This window comes from Manis javanica, chromosome 4 (assembly GCF_040802235.1).
Source record: "Manis javanica isolate MJ-LG chromosome 4, MJ_LKY, whole genome shotgun sequence".
In the NCBI taxonomy this organism is placed as follows: domain Eukaryota; kingdom Metazoa; phylum Chordata; class Mammalia; order Pholidota; family Manidae; genus Manis; species Manis javanica.
The window spans coordinates 82,491,079-82,514,527 of record NC_133159.1 but is presented as its reverse complement, the minus strand read 5'-3'; the positions used below and the strand labels follow the sequence as shown (position 1 = coordinate 82,514,527).

General features: G+C 33.0%; 1 protein-coding gene across 4 annotated transcripts in view; it reads right to left on the bottom strand.

The window, feature by feature from the left end:
* Window positions 1-5,174: 5,174 nt before the first annotated feature.
* Window positions 5,175-23,449, bottom strand: part of PTBP2 (polypyrimidine tract binding protein 2) — an 88,723-nt gene continuing 70,448 nt past the window's right edge. The window contains exons 9-14 of one of the 4 annotated variants that reach the window (XM_017660094.3): window positions 15,182-15,336; window positions 13,730-13,763; window positions 13,220-13,312; window positions 7,019-7,235; window positions 6,840-6,917; window positions 5,175-6,665 (exon numbers count right to left, since the gene is read on the bottom strand). In XM_017660094.3, the coding sequence (XP_017515583.1) occupies window positions 6,533-6,665; window positions 6,840-6,917; window positions 7,019-7,235; window positions 13,220-13,312; window positions 13,730-13,763; window positions 15,182-15,336 (710 nt within the window). In that variant the 3' untranslated portion in view covers window positions 5,175-6,532. The remainder of the gene's footprint in view (window positions 6,666-6,839; window positions 6,918-7,018; window positions 7,236-13,219; window positions 13,313-13,729; window positions 13,764-15,181; window positions 15,337-23,449) is intronic. The other 3 variants (XM_017660095.3, XM_017660096.3, XM_017660097.3) reach the window with 3 other exon arrangements.

The following is a 23,449-nucleotide window of genomic DNA, read 5'->3' as shown; positions in this document are numbered from 1 at the left end:
AAAAAACAAACACCGACTTCTAGTATTAGCTATTTACCTACTGTATATTGTAGTTTTCATTTATGAATGACAAAACTCTCCTTCCTTTAATTGATGTAACACACTGGAGGACTGGATTGGAAACCCAGAGGCCTGTATTCTGTTACAGGTCAGTCTGTTGCTAAACTATTCATTTGACCGCTCAAAGAAGTCAAACTATGTATTTAGGGTCCTTTTTAGTTCTACAATTATTCCTTAGTATTATTAATAGTATGTCTTTAAGTAACCTAAAAATTAGCAATAAAGTATTAACAATTTCATACTTGGGGGAAGAAAACCTTAAGCTGATTTTCACAGCACTGGAAAAAAGTTCTACTACTAGAGTGCTTCTCAAACTTTAATGTCCGTATGGATCTCAACCGCCAATTTTCTCAAAATGTAGACTCGGCATATCAGATACAGAGCTAGAGATTGAGTTTCTAATAAGCTCCCAGGTGATACTAATTGCTACTGGTTTGGAGACTGAATTTTGAGTAGCAAGGTTCTAAGATCTTAAGACACAGTAATTCTGACAAACTAGGCTAGCCCAGATATTATTATAGAATGGTGACGATGACCAGGAATAAAACACTTTGGAAAATGCCATAAAGTCTGATGATGAAATACGTCTAGGATTCGTGTTAATATAGGAGGTGAGAAGTGGGTGAAGTAGGTTTTAAGTTAGTCACTGAAGATGAATAATGGGAGATTGTTCTAGTTTTTATCTTTTGTTATGCTTAAAATCTTTCATAGAAACTTAAAATTGTTTGGCTCAAAAATCCTACACAACACTAATGCCGATTAACAAGATGAAACAAAGATGATACTTTGTGCACTGAAATAGAAGTGAACTTGCAGGAAGGGTGGCTGTAATGTTAAGGCTGGAAAGGACTGTGTGTGCATTTAAGGTATTTACACATAATTTAAACTTTAAAAATACTAACAATAGCTCCTTGTTTACTTTTTACACTTTATCTTAAGAGAAACTTAAGGCTCAAACAACTTAATAATTCTCGAAAAATAAGTGACTGGAAAACTTCCTTAAAATTGGTCCAATGTCATGAAATTTGGTAAGGGGACTATCAGTGTTCAAACATCCTAATCTTCAAACTTATGTTTGGACAATAAAACATTATACCATTTAAACATCATGAATATTAAAGTGTTTGCAGTTATTTTTTTTTTAACTAGGTAGCAAATTTGGCTATAGAATACAGAACAAATGCCTTCTGAAAAGCAACCACTGAATAAAAAAAAAATAGCACCAAATTCAAGGTAACAAATTACCTCTGGGGAAGGAGTAAAGTAGGAACTAAGATCCAGAACAGTTAAGAGATGTCAGTTTTAACTCCTAGTATTTTAGTTGTCATATATTAGAATTTACATATAAAGTATGAAAAGTGTTAGGTAAGGGCATAGGTGTATTGTTTTGTTTTTCTGCATATTTGAACACTTCATTTTGTCCTCAATGTAGATAATATGACAATTTCAACACTTTTATTTGCAAAATCTGAAATGGAAAAAAAAAGATAAAGGGAATAGATGTATTTAAGAGAATATTAAGATTTCTAATAAATTTTTGATACATAAATTCTAATACTATGGCTTAAAATGAAGATTTTCTGAATTCTTACCAATAGATGTTCTAGAAACAAATATTTTAAAGTTTACATATGCTCAATTTCATTGAATATAGTAACCTCTTTTCCTGAATCAACAAGTTTTCAGATTTATGCTCCATTCTAGTATTTTTCAGGCAGTGAAGAAATCTTGGTTGAAGTCCTGAGCTATCCATGAGAGTATGCCTTTTCTTCTTTTCATAGAACTCATATTGGGTGTTAGAATTACCTCCTAGTTTCACAACTACCTTTAAGGGTATTGTAGGCAGCTGCGTCTGGGGAGGTCTTTCCCTGCACACCAAGTGAAACCTCGATTTGGACAGGGGAGAATTCTTGACTCTGAACTAGAAAGAATTCTCCAGCAGGCTAAACGAGTGCAGGTAAGGAATGAATTCATTGAAGTGAGAGTAAAAACGAATGGCCACTGCCCGGCGGGGAGCTGAGAGCAGGAAAGTGCAGAGGGAGGGAGTAGAAGCTTGCTGCATGGGACAGTCTCCCACACCAACTCCTAAAGCCAGGGTTACCTGGTGTCCTGCATCTGCATGGATCTGCATGGTGTGGGGGCTAGTCCCTACCATCCTAGGACTTGAGAGAGCCGTGGTGCAACAGATGTAGTGAGGTTATGTTCTAAGAACTTCTAAAGATTTACAGACAAGCTACTAAAGAACAGATCACGCAGCTGCAATTCCATCCGGGTCACCAGTATGTTGAGGATTGAGTCCTCAGTTCTTGTTCCCACCACAACAAAAAATTTAAAGGTAGAGACACAGCAGCAAAGCAGAATGGAAGTTTTATTTGAATACACTCTAAGGGAGAGCTCAAGTGGGCCAGGTCAAGGTAGACAAAGGCAGGCTGCTTACTGTGAGGCTGCTTTTTACGGTATTTTTGGCAGGACAACTATCTTTGGCCTTGGAGGCCTGGTCTAATCAGCAAGAGAGGGATGATGGATTCTGTACCGATCTTTCGATGATTTTTCTTACACGGGCAGAGTCTGTGCTTGGAAAACTTCTCATCCGGGTGGTTTTTCTTTTCTTGTCTGGGTACTGTATGGACATTCCAAGCAACTCCTAGTCCTTGAAACTTCAACTAATTAACTCCGTCTTTTCTGGCTCTCTGGTTTTATCTGATTAACTCTTTTGAGTCCCTTTTAGTGGGCTTTCCTGGCTTCATTCTCCCTCCGCCCTCTTATGTCTACCTTTCTGCCTATCAGTATATACACAGAAAATCTCATTTTTTGGTCTATAATTAAATATATACCCATGTTTTATTACTGGATTATCACCTGGCTCAAAATACAAAGCTAAATCCAGTCTCCTTTTATTCAGCTTTGGGATGCATTGTACACTTGCATTTTATGTCCTTTTGCTTTATTAAGCTAATATCTAATATAATTTTAAAACATTAAAAAATATTTCTTTATAACGAGACATTAGAATAAATACCATGGATAATAACTAAATTTACTATAGGCAAATCTGGCAGTCAGGGAACTCCAGCACTGTAACTTTTTGTCCTACATAGTTAACAAATTGCATAGCATTTCTCCATTTATCCTAATAGCTTCACAGAAATAACCCTGTAAGGTGGCCAGAGCAGAACTTACTGCCTTCATTTTATAGATAAGGGATACTGAGGCTTAGATAAGTGACTTGTCCTTTTCCTGGAAACTATATGGAGATGCAAATAGAACTATATGAACAATTAATTCCATAATTTGATTATAAGCTGATTTAGAGGTTAAAATGTCTCAAAAGTGTTAATATATTCTTAATATAGAATGCTTATCCTTTCTGGCTAAGCCACAGTATTCTCAAACTGCTTTCAAACACTAAATTAGATGTCTAAAATTAAATATAAACTTTACAAATTCACTCCCTAAGTAGGTGCTTTGAAACCCATTTCCAAAATAAATTTTAATGTCAAAAAAATTTTTCCTTCTGTTACCTCTTTCTAAATATTCAAGGTAAAGCAAGTATTAACAAACCATTGTCTTAAGAACACTTCACTGCTTAGTTCATTGTAAAAATGATAGTCTGGGGAACAGTGGTAACAATATTGATGACAAAGCTGATAGTATTTTCACCTAACACTTAAGCAACTTACTACATGCCATCGACTGGATTAACTTAATGTACCAACTTAAAGTGCTCTAGCATGTCAAAATTCACACTTAAATGACTTGGTACTTTGGAAGGAAGGCTATACTGGAGGGTACTCTAAGACACTGAAGAATCTGCTACTCCCTAGGCAGAAGAACTTTGGTTTCTTGTCATCCCTGGCCAGAGATATTGGGAACTCTCCCCACTCAGCAACTTGAGCAACTCCAATTCCCATACACATCTCAGGGCTTTTTCTTCTTCTTCCAAGGCAATCCCAGCCAATGGGAACTACCCAACAAGGAGAAAGTACCTACTTTTCGGTTTCAACTACCACTCAATATGGAAAAAACTTCACTTAAAGAAATTTGTTCAATTACTATTCATTAAACATGGTATTGGCTTTTTACAGACTTCAGGCACATATGCTACTGCTTCAATACTTCTGCACTACAATGCTATTTAAGAATAAATATGAGATCACCTAGCTTCTAAATCACCCCATGTTGTTGACTCAAATGTAAACAATTACTTTTATTTACTACATTCTTCTTATTTGGAGGTGACTGAATTATTGTATTGATCTGGCAAATTAAGGATTTTACACTCCATTTTTTTTTCTCCTAAAGTAGTTTTGTGTAACTGCCGATTATCGTATGACAGAACAAGCCTATGGAACATGTACAGTTCCAAAGTTATCTGACACTGATATACCTGTTTAAAAAAGGTATATTCTGAGTAATATAAACAGCATCCTAATTGTAATCCTTTAAAAATTGAGTCATAACATCATAAATTACCCTTAAGTTTTTAAATATCTGAATGTGTATCTTCCTTCCCACTCAAGGCAAAAGCAGACAATATGTTGCTGTTTCTTACAACTAACATCTAGTACCCCTTGTTAAAACTGACAAGGTAGTCTTAAGATTAGTAGGAAATCTTTAGCAGACACAAAAGATGAAAGATGAAACTGCAGCAAGAGAGCATGGCAAATCCAAAAGATCTATCAGTGCATAAATCTACTGGGAAAAAAAACACAACAAAAGAGATAGAAAGAATTAACAAGATACAGTAAAAGTTATGTTTTTAAAGCAGTAGATTTTAACAGGGTGGGAAATGTTTAATATGCGTCCTCTGGAAAAGCATTTACCATCTTTTAAATTAAAAAAAAAAAAAAAACAGCTGGTGTATTTTCACAGCGTCTAGATTTATTTATGGTATAAAGCCATAGAATTGTAATATTATTACTCCTTTCCCACCCTGGCAGAGAATAAACATGAATTCAGAAGCACAGTGGAGTGAAAACAAAGAGGAGAGAGAAAAGGCAGCAGAGAAAGACAGAAAAGGTGAATACAGAGCTACAGAAGTGTTTATTGAGCATGCTACAGAGGTAAGCAGAGTACACACAAAAGAAAATTAAACAACCATCAAACCTCCCAACTTTGTTAGAAAATTAATTTTTAATTGTGCCGCTTTCAAACTATACTGAATTTTACATTTCTAAAGATGTAAAAACTCAACTAATAGAAAATATACATGACCATTCTGTCTACATAGATAACAGAATCTATGAATCTTGAAACTAAGTACATCAATTTCAAAAAGTATTGGTCATTTAAACAGAATCAACAATTCAGATTGACAAGAACTGTTCAAATTAATTTGACCTGTAGATTCTGAGCCATGTTTTTATTAAAGTCAGATCTATTCCTAAATACAAAATATTTTGAAGATTTATTAAAACTGAATATTACAATGCAAGGTAAATTAAGACTAAAGGCACATAAACTTTGGTCCCACCTGGTTGTCAGTTTTAGAAAACTGCCACAAAATTAATCTTCTGCAAATTTTCGCAGTACACTTTCTTTATCTTTGAAAAATACATGCACCAGTTCCTGAACTAGCTAGACCAGTCTGCACATGCTCAGAAATCCACAACCATATTCCAAATCTTAATTACAAACTAAGGATGGCAATATATATTTAAATGCACGTAAGTCATGTCAACTTCAAAAACATCTACGAAAAATATTCAGCCACAAACAAGACATTACTTAGTGCTGACATTTATATGATACGTCCCACAAGAGTGTGTACAAAAAGGTTAAGATTCCACAATGCTTTCCACATAGGGCTTAAACTTACAGAAATCACTTTGTTGTCTTAAGAAATTAATACTCTGCATCTTGTTAATTTTAACTAAAGCCTACATTCATAACTGAATCTAGACCAGAATTGTGAGCTACAAAAGGCCAATGTTTTTTTTAAAGCAAAGCCTAAGGTTAATAAAAACTAAAAAATGCTGCTTTATTCTTTCAGTATAATATATCTTATTTGATTAAATAGAAAGAAATGTGACAAGCCAATAATTCAAAGTAAGTTCCAAGCAGGAGAAACAAAAACTTAACCTTTTTACACACCCCTGCCTAAATATACTGAAATTCCCATATAACAATGTGCCCTAGACAACCAATTCCTTTTTTTCTAGTAAATGCACATAGCAACACTAGTTTTCCTTTTTAAGGCACGTATGTCAACTAAGTTGGAAAAGGAAAGTATAATCAAACTAAAATTTTACACAGACAATAAAAATGGCTTCCCTACAGAACAGATGAAATATAGCAGTTAGTAACTCTGCCTTTATGTATGCATTTGTTTAAAACCAAGGAATGATAACAGCATGGGAAAAAAAAAGGGAAACAACCAAAAAATCAAACTCTGGTCCCCACTTTTCTGAACAGTCAATAAGTGATGACACTAAACAATGTGATTCACCCCCAGTCTTCATCTCCCCCTTTTTTAAATTGTTGACTTGGAGAAAGACACTCTCAGATGATGGTTTTCACCAAGGTTATAATTATGAAGATCAATCAAGGCCTGGATAGCTTCTTCCACTGTTGCCATCTGAAGAAGAGCCATTTTGTGATCTCTTCTGAAACGAAATTATGAAATTAGATACTCCATAAAAATAAGGAAGGGCTCAAATACTTGAATTTTGCCCATTCCAGAATCAAAATTTCTATTTAAACAAAAAGTATAAAAAACTATGAAGAAAACTTTTACCTCTACTAAAAGTCACTAATTAAAGACAAGAAAGCTTGCTTACTGAAAAAACTTAAATGCTTTCACAGTGCCCCCAGTGTTAGCAAACAGTGTTCGTAGATCCTCTTCTGCTACGGAAGGACTAGGAAAATTGGACGGGAAAAAAGAATAAACGTTAATAGTAAAATTTATATCTTATTCCTAAAATGTATGACCTTAATAATCTCCAGCTTTAATACTTACGGGATATTGGATAAGTGAAGGGTTGCAGAAGGAGGAAAAATGTTCTGAAAATTTTTGGATCCAGGTTTCTTAAAACGATGCAATGGGGAATTACCAAAATCTTTTGTTAGCCCCTGATCATCAAGTCCCTCTCGAGGTAGCTGTACAGTCTGATGTTTAGACAGAGTAACACGAATAATTTTTCCATACATTTTCTGTCCATTAAGATGGTTCATTGCTATAAAAAGAAAGAATGCTTATTAAAAAACAGTAAAAAAGTTCAAAGCAAAAATAATTCTACTTTTAGAATAGTTGAAATATCTAAATTCCATGATTTTTAAAATAAAGCAGGAATTTACAATAGCCATTGGTGACAGGAATGAAATTCAGTTGCACCAAACAAAAGGATTTAGACAAAAATCCAGCTTTTCTAGAATAAAAATCCAGATTATCTCCTTGATAATCCCGCTGATAAATCATATACTTAGATGCCCAAGAAACATAACTTTTTCTCCCTTCTGCTCCACATCCTAATTATCAAGTTCTATGATAAGACACTGTTCCTTCCCTCTCAAATTCATCATCTCTCCATTTCTCTACTTTTCACAAGCATTATTTTTGATCACAGTAACTCAAGTCTCCAAATTCATTTTCCTGTGGGATTTTTCTCTAATTTTCTCCAACCCATTCTATCATAAAAGCTAGATGACCTCTGTAATGAAAATCTGATAATTATCATTACCTGCTTAAAATCCTTCGTGATAAAAATCTAAACGCATTCTGTAACATGGCTTATCTTTCCTAGTCTGACCTTAACATCCCTCTTCAGTCTCTTTGAACAGGTATTTATTGATGTACAATACCAACCATTCTGTTGGTGCTGAAAATCATGCGGTAAAACAAGAACCATCCTAGCCCTCAGGGAATTTGTGCTAGTTTTTCTAGCCCTGTGTGCATGCTGTTCTATATTGAACAATTTCCTGTCTCCTTCACTATTCCTCCTAGTCTCCTCATCCTTCAACGTTACTTCCTCTGGCAAGGTTCAGAACTTGAGTGAAGTACCCTCTACTTTTTAAATTTGCTGCCAATTTATTTTATCTCTATCCTTCAGACCATGAAGTATACAAAGGCAGGAACCACTGTTCCTACTCCAGTACAGCACACAATGCCTAAAGACAAAATATTACAGGGCTACTTCTTGAGGTAGCAGTTGGGTTATTTTTAAATTAAATGAACTGGTGTGAGATTAGAGAACAGTTATGTTTTATACTTTATTCACTAGTCACAAGAATTTTACCATTTCATAAGTCATATCCTTCAGCTAAACTGAAGGTCCGATTTGACTACTCAAATCAAATTAGTAGTAGTTACTACTAACAGCAGAGAGGTAAAGTCAATGTGGAAGAACAGGTAATTGAGAACAAAAACTCTATTCTCAAAATGTTTTAAATATGGTTTAATATACTACAGTCTGACACAGGAAATAGCCAGAATTTGTTAACTCCATGCAACTTGTCAAACTTACTTATGTAGAATAAAACAGGTCTGAAAAGGAAAATGCTATAAACATATAAGGTACCATTAAGCAAAGAAGGCAAAGGTAAATTCTTTTTTTAGCTATAGTATCCCTAATTTCTAAAGACAAGTTTACTCTTCTGGATTGTTTTACTGCAGTGTTACATATCTGCAATTATTTTTTCTTAGATTTTCAAATGAAGCTAAAAGAAAAAAAATCTCTGGGGCCTGAATTTTCTCTCCATAGTCTTCAGTTATTTCACATATACCTATAAATTTACACTTATAAAATCAACTCAACATCCAGTGACAGTACATAAACTTTTATAATAATAAAGCTATTATGTGAATTACAAAATATTGTTTAAGTTCTATCAATTCTATTGTTTTAAATAACAGAACTTTGCTTAAGATAAAACATTAACTATTATTTTACACAAAATGTAAAATAAGGAATGAATTTTGGGAATAAAGTGGTGTTAAGAAAGTTGTCTTGGTTCTACTTTGAAAAGTTATGAAAAGACTGCACAAATGGCTGAGCTTTGAGATACTGAGGGGAAGAAATAAGAAAACAAGAAGTTCTAGGCATAGTCAGTTATACCCAGAGGAGATGGATGATAGAAAAATGGGATTAAAATAAAGCAAAATAACCAAATAGCCATCTTGGAGGTAAACCAGGTAATGAGAGTCTAGTCAGCTGATTTTTGACAAAAGGATCTGCATAATCTAAAGTAGATGGGGTTTGAGGTGAGTGGCAATTAGAATTTCAGGGTTTTAAGTAAAAAAAAAAAACTTGTCAAAAATTGAGGTATACATAATGATTCAACAAAACAAAACTGAAGGAAATTATCTGAAATACTAAATTAAGATGAACTGAGTTTAAACAGTGGAATTTTAATGTCTTGAAATCTATTGTTCCAAGAAATATGGAATAATTGGATGAAGCAATCAATGATAAAGGAGGAAAAAGTCAATGCTGCAGAGTGGAAATACCATTTTTGGTTGAATATAATGTTTTACTTTTCCCTTAATCTCTGAAGAAAATATTAATGCATAAAAAGAAATTTAAGAGTAAAACTGACAGATACAGGAGGAGTTTATACAATGCAGGAACAGAGCTGTACCGAATTATTATCCCCATTTTAATTCAAAATATTTGTGTTTACTCTCTCATTAAAAAAACATGTATCCTGACATCGGCTTGTCTACTTTATTAGTCTTCGTAAAGAACCCAACTACTTCTTTTTCCCTCTCAACTATCTTCTATACCACTGATTACGAGTCTTGTCTTGATTATCTCCTTTCCTTTGTTTATACCATTATTCTTAGTTAAAGCTTTCTGTCAAAATGATACTTTCACTCTATCACACACATCTAATTTGTATTGTACTTTCATTATCACTTTAGTTTTAATTGTGCAATTGAGAATTCAGTCAGTAACATACTGTTTTAAATTTACTGAAGCATTCTTTGTAGTTTTAGTTTGTGATTACTTTGTCACTGTTTCAAAGTGTATTTAGAAGCAATGTGTTGGATGCATAACTATTAGATGCGTAATTTTATGCATGGGTAATTATGCTGTATAATTTGTATCTGTTGTCTTCCTGATGTAATTCAGAAAGGTGAGCTGAAATTCCCCACTATGGTGGTGAATTTACTCCACTTTCTCTGTAGTTCTTTCCATTTATGATTCATAGATTTTGAGGCTATTTCAGTAGGCACAAACATACAAAAAACTGTTCTATCTTCCTCATGATCTCTTTTATAAATATCCTTTTATCTTAATACAGGTGTGTAAGTTTTCTTTTGCTTCATGTATCTATTTTATATCCCCTTTCAATCTTTTCACATCTTAGGCTTTACATTGTCTCTTATGGAGAGAAATTAGGTAGCTTTTTAAAAATCACATCTGACAGTCTTTTAACGGATGAATTTACTCCTCTCATATGTTAACTCTTATGATGCATCAGGACCATAGTCTACCGTAACTTTTTAATTTATGTTTTTCCCTATTTTTCTCTGTATCACTTGCTATTTCCCCCTTTCTTATGTTTATTTTAGAGGGAAAGGTCTCTTGAATCTCTCTTTTGTCAGACAAGCAAAACCTCAAAGTGTAAGTCAGAGTTCATTACTTATGATAGTGGAAGTAAAAGCTACTATATATACTTATTTAAAAGTCACTATATACACAAACTTTTTAAAAACTGCTCAAATATCACCAGAGTATATGATTTCCACTCACTTTATAGCACAGTTTGAGATATATATTTTAGTAGTAAAAGTCAGTTATGAAGAACTAAAGTTTATTTTTGAGATGGCAGTCATATTAAATAAAAGCAGATGGGCATTTCTTAAGCAGTTCTTGAAAATACAAATTGGAAAAACTATTTTAACATGAACAAACTACTCTGTCATTTTGTTAGAGTTCATTCATTTTAATCATTGAAGATTAGTATGTTATTTTAAAAGATGATTTACAAATTAAATTATTCCTAAAATACCCAATTTAAGAAATACTAATATAAATTAAATTATAGACTATGATAAGGTTATTAGAGAAACATCTTAATGTTTGCAAATTTTAAAACTCTGGTCTGAAGTGATTTAAGATGGCCTTTAAGATTTGCAACAATCATTCACATTTAAACACTACTGACTGTATCTCAATTTTCTTTGTCCTTTATTTCTCCCACACTACTTCCTAAGCATAATACATGTGCCTATATTATAAAAAAATTTTATATATGGGAATTTTCAAATAAGAGGCACATGAAAAACAAAGAAAGAACAGAGCCCAGAAACAAAGCATACTGAATTTAAGTTTCACTTGTTTTTTTAATAGTATACCCTAGTTTATGTGGGATGTCAGAGAGAAAATGTTTGTGTGTGTATTAAAGACATTAACGGAGTACATATTTTTATGGTCATATACTTTAAGAAAGCAGTATCTACCTTAGCAGCATTAATAAATAATAATAATTTGCCACTATATATAAAATAAATGATAAATCATGCTATTAAGGATAAAAAATTTACAAATGCAAGTCTTGTTAGGCACTGAATTGTATTCTACCGAAATTTGTACTGTTGAAGCTCTAGTCCCTTAGCGTGGGGAAAGGATCCTTGAGGAGGTAGACTAAGGTTAAATGAGGTCATAAGGGTGAGGCTCTAATCTAATAAGACTTGTGTCTTTAAGAGGAAGATAAACCAGAGAGCTCAGAGGAAAGGCCATGTGAGGACATAGAGAAGGTTGCTGTCTGAAAGACAGAGACCAAGCTCTTACCAGATACTGAACCTGGGGGCACCTGACTACTAGCTTCTAGAACTGTTAAAAAAAAAAAAAAATTCTGTTGTTCATGCCATTCAGTCTGTAGTATTTTGTTATGGAAGTCCAAGCAGGTGAACATAAGTATAGTAAAAATTAAGGTACTACTTATTTAAAATAGTCCTTACATAAACCAAAAACAATATCCAGAAGAATTTGGTTAAATTCTACCTCAGGTACCATTCAACCATGATGATTCTAAAAAATCCATTACTATACAAGGATGATGCCACCCACTGTTCATACAGTGACAAGAAAAAAAACATTTGAGAATGCTTTGTTAACTATGAAGCACTGTAAAATGCTACTTACAGTGTATATAAAAACAATGACAATGACTACACCCAACAGGATACAAAAGTATACAGAGCACAGGAAGATTTACTAACCATCTATGACATGATCAGTACTCTTATATGTATCTTTCATTAAAGATGGATATCTCCATTTTAAGAAAATGAGAAGCCAGATGTATAAAGTTTTATATATTGTCTGAGCTACTATGACAAAGAAACACTGAAATTCAAACTTACTTCTGACTCTGAAGGCCAAAAGGGAACATATACCATGGTTTTAGTTTGAGTCTCAGTGGATATAAGAGCAAAAATATGAATAGTCCTTACATTAAAAATGGCAAATTTTAAAATTAACAATGTGAATAAAACTAGTCTGAGTTACTATTACCTTTGAATCTCAATGAACAGAATAAGCTAAGAGCACACTGTGAATATACAGTTGTATTCTAGTTTTATGTGAGTTGACTTTGTATATGAAGTCAAATGAGACAATTAAAATCATCAGTTATTTATCTAAATAATAATATAAATGTAATTTAATTCCATTTTAAGATTTGAACAAGGATTAAAAATAGTATATTTGGCACAGTTTTTTCATTTTCTAGGAACCTGGTATCTCTAAAATACATTTTCCATGTGATTCTTTCAATTACTGAATTTAGCCAAATATGTATAAATTTGACTTCAGAAGAATTAAAACACATGAATTAATCCAGATTCCAATGCACTATATGAATAGTTAACTTGTATTACAGGGAGTAACCAGGAACAAAAAACACTAAGGATCTTTAATATAAATGATGTAATTCTTGTGTGAAACTGTTATTGCAAATTTGGAGCCAAAACCTTTTTCTATAAGACTGTGCCTGAGAAATGGTAAGAGAAGAGCAGAAAAATACAAGGATGTTCATCATATGCAACTATCACATTAAAATATGGACGTTAACATGACATGTCATGCCTGGCTATTTAAAATAAAAGAACGATTCTTACTGACACAAAGGGTCTTGTTTTTATTCACAGATTTACATTATATATTTGAAATTAGATTTAAAGATGTATAGATAACATAAAGCTTAATCTTACCAAGTTGTGATTGATTTCCATCAGCCATCTGTATTAGAGCACTGTCTTTCTTATTGTACAAAATCTTCACACGCTGCACATCTCCATAAACACCTTTTTTGGAGCCACAGAGAGGTAATCCAAAAACGGAATTAATTTTACATGCAAGTCACCTAAATATTATCTTTCTGACATATTAATGAAACATTCAGACATCAACATGATCACTCATTCAAACTCATCATTCTCACAAATGAATAAAGAAGATCAAGATTTTGAACAGTGAATTTTGAAAAGAATAATTTTTGATAAACCCTCAAAGCTATGTGAATGATATTAAATTAAAGACCATGCAAAATAAACCAGCATGCATTAAAACAAATTTTGTGTCTATGGAGAGTTTTAAATAGCAAAGAAAAATAGCAAAAGATTTACTATTCAACTTTAAGCCAAAGTGCTAGCTACAAATAAGAATTAAGGTGAAATAAAAATCAAATCAATAATAAAAGTATAGTGCTAACAATAACATACCGAAGAGGGTAAACAGACTTTGGGGCGTAACCATCTTTAGAAGGAGAGAAGAGCAAGCAGCGTAAGACAAGAAGAGAGAAGAGTCGAGGAAGAGCGGAGATGAACAGATCATCCATAACGAAGGGTGGTTCCCGCAGAATGGTGAGGTGGTCATGGATCATGGTTCAAGGCGGTTAATTGGGGCAAGTTGGTCCGAGGAACATTTGTTCAAGCACAGAAGCATGAACATTGGGAATGGAGACAGGGAATGAAGACAAGGACAAGGAAAAAAAAGGATAAGACAGGGAAGGGAATGGGCATTTGGGAAAAGACAAGGAAAGGGAAGGTGAACACACAGGGGAAAGGATGAAATGGGGAAGGGAAACAGCAATGCAGAAGAAAAAAATAAGGAATTGGGGAACAAAAAAAAAAATAAAATATAGGTCAGTACATAGGAAATGCAGGAATTTGGTCAGAAAATGGTTGGTTTATGTACTGTACAAGAAAAACTGAGTAAAATGTAGTCATCCAAGACAAATATGGGTAAAGTACATCTATATCAAAGAGTAAATTACAGCATTTCATCTCAACATAGGGAAGGAAAGCATGCATAGGAATTTTAAACTTTGAACTTTAACTGCATAAGCATGGCTGGTTATGAAATGCAGGCAAAATTCTTAAAAGAAAAACAAAGGCACTCTGATTCAAACATTTTTGCATGCAGACTGAATGACAATAAAATAAGCTTAATGTTCATATTAACAGAGGCCAATTAAAAATGAAACAAATACTCCAATTAGACATCATAAATTGATACACTAAAGCTTCCCACATTTCATACCAGCTTTCATAGCAATCAAAATAAAATATACCAGACATAAAATGTACAACTAAAGAAAATAACTCAGCAATAAATATTATTTAACAAGGGGGAGATAAATTTGAAAAATATTTTTAGAAGACAATGACTAATAACTGCAAAGAAAAAATTACTAAGAAAGACTGGAAGAGTGCCTCGTCAAGATCTTTGGAAGAACCTTCAAAGAAAAATGTATTAGAGTAGTTCACATAAAATAAGATTTAAAAAAATGCAATGACACATAAGCATGAAATGAACAGCAAATAATTAGAAGAAAAGAACAAAACTGCTTAACAGTTAAATTTGCAAATTAGATCACACTTGCCTTTGAAAATAATAAAAAAATAAAAAGCCAAACTACAGTACTTCACCATATTTTTCTTAGGAAAAATAGGTAGATTAAAAATAAATAAGTAAAAAATATATAGAGAGATATGACTACAGAAATAGTTATTACTTAAACATGTACATAGATTTTATTCAGAAGTAGAAACATACAAAAAATACTCTAATGAATGTACATAAAAAGGCAAGTGCAAAATGAAATAAACATGAGGAACTTTCACAAATGAAATGGAGTTAAAGAATGAACATTAGAAAATCATTTCACTAACCTCTTCGTTTAAATTGCTAACCAACAGGACTGTATTGCCACCAGCTGAGACTCCAGGCATACCCACTCGGCCCGCAGCAGCTGCTGCAGCTGCCGCAGCAGCATTTGGAATAGCCAGAGGACTCAGAGCTCCTGGAACAGCTGCAACAGGAAGCCCTAATTTTAAAATAAAGCATATTTTACGAAACACACACAAGTCGTTTACAAAACCAAAAGCACGAAGGCTGCATGGCTGGGGGTTGACCATTCCACATGGTTCCTGAAAGTTAATTTTTATAACATTTAGAAAAATAGTTTGCTGATACGTAGTAGTTAGAGAAAATTAAATGGTCTCAGTGAAATCATTAAATATTAGAACTAAGGTACATACCTGTAGTATGCTAAAAAATTAAGTATACAATATTCCATTTCCTATGGAAAAGCAAACAAAGCATAAAGAATAATAGCTGCAAGTCAGAGACTTGCAATATTCTCACTTCACAGTTTAACAGAAATTATGAAGCCAAATCTAAAAAATACCTTCAACATAATAGTAATTCACGCTTTTTTATACAAGTGCTATCTTCTTCAACGCAAATAGTTTATCAAACAATAAGACCATCAGTTCCTAGAGACAAATCACCCTAAACATCATTATTTAATTCATTCAAATGACCTAAAGAAAATCTTGACTCAAGTTTGCCTTAATTCCACACTCAAGCTGTTACAATGAACACAAGTTCCTCAAATACATTTCCCCCGTTAGAAAGGCTGAGAAAATGTCACTGTATCACACAGATTTTCTCTTTTGGTATTTTCCCATCCTTTGCCTAACAATCTTAATATTTCCTTATTTCTATTGTTCTAACTTTCCAGTCTTACTGTTCTATCATCTTTTAAGATACTTCAGTCATTTATTCTAGAAAAAATTGCCTTTTGTCTCAGCATCTTTTATTCACATTCCAATTACCAATGAATTTGGAATCCTTTCATCTTTTAAATTCTTACATACCATTTTATTTCTTAATAATTCACTACTAGTTAATAATTCTTAATAATTCACCAATGGAACAAATGTTTTTTTCTCCTTCCCATAATAAAGGAAACAAACATCCCACCTATGTGAGGTTAATTCATGACATACCTGGGTAGAATTGGCCTAGTACTGTCGTCCCATAAGTTTACATCTTATTTCTTCTTTCTCTCCAGCCTTCTTGTGTGTCGTAAGGATATGCTGTTACCTTTGGTTTCAGGTCTCTTAGTCTTTCAGCCAAGTGTTTTTTTTTTTCTTTTTCTTTTTACTTTATAGAAGCTGCTTATGATCTTTTACTGGCAGTCTGAACAATTCTTTAAGATTCACAATTCTTAACCTCCTTAGTTTTTGACATAAACTTTTCCCTCCAATTTCCTTTTAACACCTTTCTGAGCACTGCATCAGTGCCGTAATGCTTCTTTACAGTCTTGTTCTGGATGAGCTTATTTTACAGCTTTTTGGCTACACCATTTTTGGGATCTCCCCCTTTTTTTCTTGTTTCTGCCCTTACTGTAGATTTCACTTTTTGAGAATTTCCAACATACACAAAAGTAGAGAGGCTAAAATAATGAACCCATGTACATACACCGCACTGGCTTAGCAATTGCTAATTGATGGCCACTCTTGTTTCAACCACTTACCCATTTTGTTTTTAAAGTAAATTCCAGAAATAAAGATATAATTTTAAAACAGAAACTTCTCTTGTCTAGTATTTACTAACTGCATGACAATGTTGGGTGCCTTTTTGGAAATAACTGTGATCTTTTTAACTATTCTACAACATTACTAACTTCTCCATGTTAAATACCATAGCTCTTATTATAGATGGTCTCCATTTACAATTCAATGGATCTATTAATTTCTGCCAATGTCATGTATAAAATACACTCCTAATTCCTAGGCATGCACTCACAAGAACTTTGTTCTTGCATACTTTCAGAAAGTGACCCCTCATCCTTTCTTTAAACACTGTTCTTCAGTACTTTCAGATAGGTTTTGACTAAACAGCATTCAAATAAAGTTCACAACACAATTACTTAACAGTGGTGGAAACTCCAGACAGAGGCATTAAACTGTGATATCATTTCCTTGTTTCCCTTTTACTTGGCTATACTTAAGAGAATAAGCGACTTAAAATTCTGTTAAGTTTCTTGGTTTTAATGGGATCCAGTTGATAGCCCAAAATAAACACAAACTGTGTAAAAGAAAAAAGTTGAGTATCAACCCTAAATTCCCTTCTAACAAAAAAAAAAGACTTTTTTGAAATCCATCAAAGACATCTGAACAATAACATCTTCTCCACGATAAAATTTTTTTTATCAGTTTTATTTCTGGTTTTAATGTTCAATTCTAATAGGCAAGAAGCGATTCTCAGGGCCCACTAAGCCAGAAAAACTTAACTGAAAAATTATAATTAGTTACCAAAATTAAAATGATCTCAAATCTCTTAATCCCATGCATTTTCTCTGTATGTCTCTTGACTCTCACCAACCATCATCAGTTTATAAAAATACTCCTACTTATTTACTAGAATTATCTTGAACTTTTTGTACTCTACAGGGAAGAAATTCTCAAAATTTTTGGTCTCAGGACCCCTATGCACTCTTAAAAATTCTCAGGACCACAAGAGGTTTTGTTTATTTGGGTTATATCAACTGAATTTAATATATCAGAAATTAAAACCAAGAACATTTTTAAAGAACAAGAACACATAATCAAGTATTCTATAAGCTGTCAGAGTAATTTAGAAAACTCCAGTGTATGCTAATGAGAGAATTACAGTAAAAAACCGAGTAACACTTTGGTATTATCATGAAAATAGTTTTGATTTTATGGACCCACTGAGACAGTCTCAGGGGTTTCCCAAATATCTCTATACATTTAAAGAACCACTGCCATAAATATGTATTTGTTGTAACACTTTATACATAATGGGCTGCTTAAAAAATACTGAAAAATTCAAGATGCATTTACTCACTCCAAAGGAAAGGAAATTCTGTAATATATATGACAGATGTGGGTATATACATATATTAATTATTTTTAATGTGAGACATGCAGTTAAGACTACTCACTACTGACACTTCCAAAATTTATAGTTCTAAGTCACCTATTACTCATCTTTCCTTGTTGACATTTCAAGAAAAATGACTCATTCATGAAACATACAAAAAATATCAATCTACCTAAATTTGATATATCAATTTACATATTGCAAACTGAGGTTAACTTTGTTTCTGCAGAAAATTGTTTCTTCTAAAATACATCTCTACCATGTCAATATACAATTAAACAACTAATGAATATTACACCAAAATATTCAACAGTAAAGAAAAATTTGTTCAAAGAAACCTTAAATATTTAAAAATATAACTTTTTAAAATTCATTTCTTCGGGAAATTTTGGTTTTCTAATGGAGATACCCTGTTGGCACAATATTTAAAATATCAAGCCTTATCATAGAAAAATGATCACTGAGAATTATAATAATTGAAATCAATCTAAAATGTTGAGAATTAAATGTCTAGGCTAAAGGTTTTAGTGTGATAGATGCCAGAGACTAAGAAAAAAAAAAAAATCTACCAGAGAATGCCATATCTTACTACACAACACTGTGCTTTAGTAAAAATAAGACTGATTTTCTTGTTAGAAAAATTTGGGCTCAAAGTATATGCAATTTACCTCCTTCTAGTAAGGAAGTAATAGAAAGCTTAACAGAAAGTAGAAAACAAGCTATGAGGTGTCCACCATTGACTAGTGTCCAAATGCTACTTCACAGTCTCCCTACTCTTCCACTTACAATCACTATTCTGGGCCAGTGCTACTAAGTCAGGTGACCTATCCTGCAAATGATCTTTCTTGAATTTTAGGTAGCCCACAGTTATAGTACAAGAGTGGTTTAAAGAGGTGAGGGTAGTCACTGTCCTTAATGCCACTAGTATTTATTTCCCTTCTACTATTTCCTCCCCTGGGCTGGTTAAGTCAAACTGCTTAAGCCATCTTTACAGTTCTAAATCACTAGAATAGACTGAGTTTTTACTGGACTTTTAAAACCTCTAAGGACAGATTCTACAATTAACCCCAGAATACCCTTCTCTAAAAATTCACTTGGTCAATCAGCAAAAACTTTTCTAAGGTTTAATCTACATGTCTACTATAATAAAAATATAAAAACCTACATATAAAACATGATTCACTATACCATAATAGTAACTTCTGAAAAGGAATTTTACATTATTTACATTATTTTTTATATTAATATTAACTCCTAGGTTTAAGAGTAGACAATAAATTTACCATCTCCCCTTTGTAAAGATTATTAAATGTTATATACATTGGCTCCAGTGTATTATTTTGAGCTGTAAAAATAATTTTAATTTTACTGATTTACATCTTTAGTTAAGGCAGCAGGTATGCTTGAAAAAAAATACTATTTATTTAAGCATATTGATAATGGGGGATAAAAATGCCTGTTCTACTTCCAGGTTTGTCATAAAGATAAAACACGGCTGGAGAATTTTACAAACTGCCATATGCTAAACAAACAGAAGGCATAATAGGGATCCTTTCCATATGAAATGATCTTCATCAGCTGGGCCACCTAGATATTTTGAGTGATTCACCAATATCATAAATTTCTCATGTTAGTTCTTATGAAGTGATAAAAATTATGTATCTATCCTTCTCTTCAGGTCATATTTTGCTGATGAACAGACATCCCTAACCCTGCCCATTTCAACTGAACAATTAAATTTTTTGTTAGCTTATTTTAAATCATTTCCATTCCAAACTTTAGATTTTAATAAATATTTTTAAAGTTTTAGATATACAAAAAAATTGAAGTTCCACAGGGCTCCTATATAACCCAGGCACCCCTTTGGCCCCATCAACATGTTACATTAGTATGGTATAATTGTTGTAGTAACTCAGCCAATATTGATGGGTTAGTATTAACTAAAGTCCACACCTTATTCAGATTTTCTTAGGTTGCATCTAATGTCCTTTTTTTGTCCAAGATCCCATTACTGTCATGTCTCCTCAGGCACCTCTTGACCACAACAGTTTTATCCTTGGTTTTTAAGGATGCAGGATCCCTTCATTTCCCATTCTAAAACTTCTATCCAAAATCAATTACATTACTTCTTTTCATCTTATCTTTTCCCTGTTCAAGACACCAGGTAGTTTGTTACTGAACAGACAGCTGGTGGTGGGACTTTGATGGTCCCTTCTAATTGTCTTCGATGGGAAGGGCAATTTTTTACAACATTTTATTTCCTGATTTGAAAATATTTCACTTTTGACAAGAATGACAACTACTATCCCTTCTTGAAATAATCCATTCCTCCTTTTCTACCAACCTTCCCTTCATTTCATATTTTGCCCTCCAGAATCCATTCTTTTTATCAACAACTGCATTTTTGTTCAATGTATTCCTTAAAGAAACTTTTTAATTATACTTTGTCCTAACAAAATTTCTCTTATTAATTCCCTCAAAAAGTCATTTTTATCTCCCTAAACTTTTTTCCAAAGGTAAGAAATAGATGTATTATTCATCACTCTACCCCACTACCCAATGTTACTTTCAGGCTCCCATTCTACCACCAACAAATTAGGACAGCTTATGATGTCAACACCATGCAATCATTTCTTATCAAAATAGCCATCAGATCACTGGGACATTTTCTCATAGCACCTGGCTTTATCTCCTTCTCTTCCATCCTATCATCTTGTGATCTAACACACTGGCCTCATGATTTCTTGAAAATGTTACTTTCGATGATTTTTTTACAACATTCCATTTCAGCAAATTCTCTTGCTAAGTCTGATTTTTCTTTTTTCTTTTTTTTAAAGCATTCATTTCTAACATTTAAATCTAAATTCCCTTTCCTGATTTCATTCTTCCATCTTCTCAATCCTCCTACTCCCAAACAATTAATGAACCCACTTTTGGCCTTTATGAGGAACAGTTCCCTTTCTTACTCTCCCTTGGCTTGTCTTTACCATGTAGCCTAAGTGTTTTGGCTTGCTTGCTCTCCTAGTCCTTTAGTGCTCTAGAATGCCAGACTTGGATAAATCCAATCTTGTATTTTGGTTATATAAGTATATGTGAGGTTTGTAAGTATTAAAATGAAAACACAGGCATACATACCCCCAAAGTGATTCCATAAACATTTTGTTATCCAACTTAAGCCCATTTCCTAGTCTACTCTCAAGAGTTCCCTAAAAATCCACAAGACTTAGTATGCTAACTCTTACTCTCATTATGTTCAACACATATGAAATACAGATGAGAATTCCCTCAAATTTTTCAACCAACTTCAAAAGTCCTTCCTTCTTTCATCTGTTCCCCCACTTCTCATTCTTCATAAAGATATAGAATGGCGAGAATAAAGAATATGGACTATAAAGTTAATGTCTTCAGTTCTGACTTTAGCTGTGCCCATAATTTCTATGTGAGCTTGATAAAAATCCCTTCTAATTCTCAAAATTTTCCTAAAAAAGTAACTATATTTTCTAGGCCCTAACATTTCCACTATAACCTTGAGCCAATGCATAATGGTCACTTCTAGGACTTAAGCTAGCCTAAAAAACAAACACTAGTTAATTTGGAATGAGCATTCATTATATGCCAGGAGCTGTTCAAAATTCTTTACATGTCTTAACACGTTTATTTGTCACAACAGCCTTAGAACACAGAGATTACTACATCCCATGTCATTATATCCATTACTAATGTGGAAGTTGAGACAGTGAAGCTGAGCCAAATTTTGAACTCAGGATGGACATCTGGTTTTGGAACTCATACTCTTGATGATTATTCATACTTCCTAAACAAACATTTCCTCTTGGACTCTGCTTTATTCTTCAACTACTTTATCTTTTTCTCCTTTCTTTCTATTATAGATTTCTTCAAAGAGCAGTAATACTTTATCATATTTACAGGTGTAATCTGTTATGATTCATACCCACTCTTATGTACAAATTATGGTAACTACTGAACAGGCAATTCAAATTTTAATCCTATCTATTTCATCTTTCAATTTCCCACAATACACATCTATACTGCATAAGGTTTCAGTTTAACTTTCTTGCTCTGCTAAACTTAGGGAATCTTAAACCGAACTTATAAATATCATACTTTTGACCTCACAACCCCACAGCACTCTTACCCATGTACTAGGCTGAATTTCCTATTATCTGGTGAACTCCTTCACAAGTTTAACACTTTATAAGTAATTGTATCAGTAAGATGCCAAGTCTACCACTTTTATGTTTAATTTCTCCCATAGTTCTTTCTTTTCATTCTCATCCCAAATCCCTCGTTTAGACTAAATACCTTAAGACTCCAAAATACTCCTTTAGATAGCAGCAGTTCTAAAATCTTGTCCCAAACTAGTTCTTTTTGGCACTGCCTTTCATATTTTCCCAATTACCTTTTACATTATTCATAATGGAATGCTTACTCATTCCCTAAACATGACATATACTTTTATCACATTTGTTCATGCTGTATTTTTTTAAATTATCTTTTTTCTTATCCAAATCAAATGGCCTTTGGCCCATTAACTCCCTCCCCCAATTTTTCCTATGGATGATTACTCACTTCACTATGTTGTAATTCCATACTAACTCTACCACATATTTCATTAGAGCTGAGTCCACCAGAATTACCTTTTAATTCTTCTGAGTCCTTGCAGAGTCTAGCATCGTGCTAAAATGATTGTTGAATAATGCAAGGAAAAAAACAAACCAGGATGCTACTGAGGTGAGGCAGAATCCTTCTAGAGATGTGAAATGCCCATGGCAATCACCTAAGAAGCTATCAGAAAAAATCTAGAAAGTAGGGATCAAATAGAAAAGGCAGATTCAGAGAGTGGATACCACTTTGAATTAAAATCAGTATCAACAGCAAAAAAGAAAATACAGCAGAAGGGAATAGAAATAAGCTAGGAAGAACTGAAAGAGAAAGATCGAGAATCTAAATGAAATTTCCTATATGCATCTATTATTTTCTTGGTGTACTTTTAGGGGAACTAGTGAAAATCTGCATAATTTTTACCTTTAGATAGAGGTACATTTTATACTAAGGTCAAAAACATATTCTTTTTTCTACTTATTGCAAAAGCAGCACTAACAACTTTAGAAGCTTTTTGTTTTAACCATGCTGTATATATACTTCCAACTCTCAAAAACATATTTTTTCAAAATAAAATCTAGTCTGATTTAATTTAAGCTTATTTGCTGTATTTAGAGGCC